We start from the raw sequence: 3,500 nt of genomic DNA, 5'->3' as shown, positions 1-3,500 counted from the left end.
TGAACTTATTTTACCCCTTTTCCATTTAAATTTATTAAGTGAATACGTTATATGCAATGATTACATCAATGGAAAATACCAGGATCGATCTAAATCAATGAACGCTATATAGACCTCTCAACAATTCAATATCTAAATCAATGAAACAAATATCAGTCCTACTGCCTTTAGAACCTTAAGAACTGCTTAATTTGAAATCAATCTTGAATACTATGATAGAAAAATTCCACTCTTTTCCTGATGCACTTGCCTTAAAAAGGTATTCAAATTCAAGAACAAAACTAAATTCCATGTACTGGATTCAGATAAATCATTCGAGAAAGATAAATTTCAAACCATAAATTGACAACTATCTGATATTGTATTAAGAACTTCAATTACAAGTAGAATCATTTCAGATTAAAATCCTGTGTCAAACAAGAACCCGACAAACCCTAAATTCTATTAACCACCAAATCCGTATAGAGTACGGCCTTGGCGCTTCAAAGCATATACCACATCCATGGCAGTAACAGTTTTCCGGCGAGCATGTTCGGTGTACGTGACGGCGTCGCGGATGACGTTTTCAAGAAAGATCTTCAAAACTCCACGGGTTTCCTCGTAGATTAACCCACTGATACGCTTAACACCTCCCCGTCTGGCCAGACGGCGGATCGCCGGCTTGGTGATGCCTTGGATGTTGTCCCGGAGAACCTTACGATGTCGCTTGGCTCCTCCCTTTCCCAATCCCTTGCCTCCCTTTCCTCTTCCTGACATTTTTTTTTTCTGCAAATGAATTTGATTTTCGTTTGTGATAGAGATGTTGTTGATTAGGGATTTGGTAAGAAAGGTGGGAGGGGTATTTGTTTTGTGGCTGTTGGATCGAATAAGGTATAATGGAATGCTGGCCGTCCGATTGCGATCTGTGTGACCAGCAGGAAACGTTTTGATTGGTTCAGTTTACTATTGCTGGATCATGGTAAGACTAATTAGGGTCCTGCATTAAGTAATTTCAGGAAAAATATAGAAACCAAATTGGTAGCACCTAATGTCGATTTATATGTTTTATTAAAAATACTACCATATTGTTTTTCAATAAAAAATATGTATATTTAATTTATATATGTATATTGTTTTTAATAAATGTCATATTTTCTACTCTGTTAAACAAAAAGGATTACAAGTAGTAATTTTTAATAAATATAAATTTTTGAGGTCAAATTTGTCTACGAAATAGAGTTTTGAGGTTTTCATTGTTAGTAAGTAATTACTTAATAAGCATTTAGCTATTTTCTTGACTAAAAAAATTGTTATACACAAAAATTGTTCAACTTCAGTCATGGTTATAGTTATAAGATCATATGTAACGATTTTTTACTATACTGAAATCATGTGAGACAAACTTCAATTTATGAGTTAATGACATAAACATTTACTTTATGTGACGATTAATGACATTTGGTCACTTTTTTTTTACTCTAGTATATCTGTCACTTTTTGACGTATAGAGTAACTAATGCGTTGAACTCAATCTTCTATAGTCACGTCTCCCAATTAATAAGTGGATGAACGTTCCGCCAAAATCTTTTAGTTCATTCCAACTACTTACTTATTAGAAGGTGTGGGAATACAGTTTTGAATAGTCACATGATGGAGACATTCAGCTGCTTAAAATATCGTATGGGTGACTGTTCGTTTCCGACGTCGAGTGACGAAAGCCCTTTTTGTAGTAGTGATATGGATCTAAATAAGGCTTGCCATAAGGATCATTTCCCCTACCACACATAGACTCCATGATAGATGCTACGGCTGGCCATGAACTGCTAACGTTTGTGGATGCATTAGCGGGGTTCCAACAAATCCAAATGGAGCCATCTAACCAAGATGATACCGCATTCATTACCCCCAACAAGTATATATTGTTATGTTATTATGCCCTTTGGTCTTAAAAATGCAGGTGAAACGTACCAAAGGTCAATCAACGGGGTGTTCAAGGATAAATTGGATGACACCATGGAAGTCTACATCGATGACATGGTGGTAAAATTAAAGAAAATTGAGGATCACCTCAAGGATTTTGAAGAAGCCTTCAACATACTAGACGAATATAACATGAAGATAAACCATTCTAAGTGCCACTTTGGAATGAGGTCATGCAAGTTCCTTGGGTACATGGTGACTAAAAGATGAATATAAGCAAGTTTGGAGCAAATAAAAGTCATCATCGAGTTAAGATCCCCATCCACGACGAAGAATATTTAGAGACTAACAGCAAGAGTAGCAACACTTAAAAGGTTCATCTAAAGATCCTCAGAAAGGTGCAAGCATTTCTATGATATCTTGAAGAGGAACAAAATATTTGAGTAGACTAAAGAGCACGAAGATGCTTTTCAGGAACTTAAAAATTATTTAAGTTATGCTCCCTTGTTAGTGAAACCACTCGATGGGGAACCACTCTTCCTACACCTTTCAGTATCCTCTAACATTGTAAGTGTAGTTTTAGCCAAGGATCTAAATGGGGATCAACATCTTATATACCATGTAAGTAAAAGTCTCCTTGATCCTGAGACTAGGTATTCCCATATTGAAAAACTAATACTCGCATAAGTAACTGCTTCCACAAAACTAATATACTATTTTGAAACACACACTATACATGTGAGAACTAATTACCCCATCAAGAATGTTATGCGAAAACCAGATATGTCATGTAGGATAGCAAAGTGGTTCGTGAAGCTAAGCACGTATGACATCAAGTATGAACCAAGATCAACAATAAAGTCACAAGCACTAGCAGACTTTGTGACTGATTTCAATGATGATCTGCAACTTGGAGCAGAGTTAGAAAGCAAGGAACTCCAGAAAAAAAAATAAGCATAGGAAGATGGACACTCTTCATTGGTGGATCCTCAAACTTTAGAGAAACAGGACTATGGATCATGCTAAAATCACCACAGGGGGACATCATACCTCAAGCAATCAGTTGTGAATTCGATGCAACCAACAACGAAGCTAAATATGAAGCATTAATCATGGGATTACAGCTAGCTAATGATCTTCAAGTATTCATTGACTCCGTATTATTAACTAATCTCCTTAATGGATCTTGTGCTGTAAAAGGCAAAAGACTAGCATCATACCTCCAAATCCTCAAAAATATGGCCTCTGAATTCGAAGCTTTCAGCCTAATCCAAGTTCCCAGAAAAGAAAATGTTGAGGCAGACACACTAGCCAACTTAGGATCTTTCTTTAGGATTCCGCCAGAAATCAGGATCCCTATTACCCATATATTGATCCCAGCGATAGAAGATCCCTCCAAAAACCAGATGATCCCAATCACCATGACCACACAACCAACATGGCAATAATCGAGGATCTTAACCCTCAACCACTTCCTCAGGATCCTAATCACCAGGGTCCCAATATTCAAGATCCTCCGCAACGCTCCAAATCTTGGATCCAGTCCATTATGGAATATCTCTAAAATGGCACAATCCTAAGAGAAGAAAAAAGTGAGAGAG

The 3,500-nt window shown here is 36.8% G+C and overlaps 1 protein-coding gene across 1 annotated transcript; it reads right to left on the bottom strand.

The window, feature by feature from the left end:
- Positions 1–328: 328 nt before the first annotated feature.
- Positions 329–818, bottom strand: LOC145059244 (histone H4). The gene has a single exon (XM_079007091.1). It carries the CDS (start codon positions 754–756, stop codon positions 445–447), a length of 312 nt encoding a protein of 103 aa, XP_078863217.1. The 5' UTR covers positions 757–818; the 3' UTR covers positions 329–444.
- Positions 819–3,500: the final 2,682 nt, after the last annotated feature.

The sequence above is a fragment of the Lactuca serriola genome, chromosome 6 (genome assembly GCF_051521515.1).
Source record: "Lactuca serriola cultivar US96UC23 chromosome 6, Lser_US96UC23_V15, whole genome shotgun sequence".
NCBI classification, from domain to species: domain Eukaryota; kingdom Viridiplantae; phylum Streptophyta; class Magnoliopsida; order Asterales; family Asteraceae; genus Lactuca; species Lactuca serriola.
The sequence above is the reverse complement of the archived record's forward strand: the minus strand, read 5'-3'. Positions and strand labels throughout refer to the sequence as shown.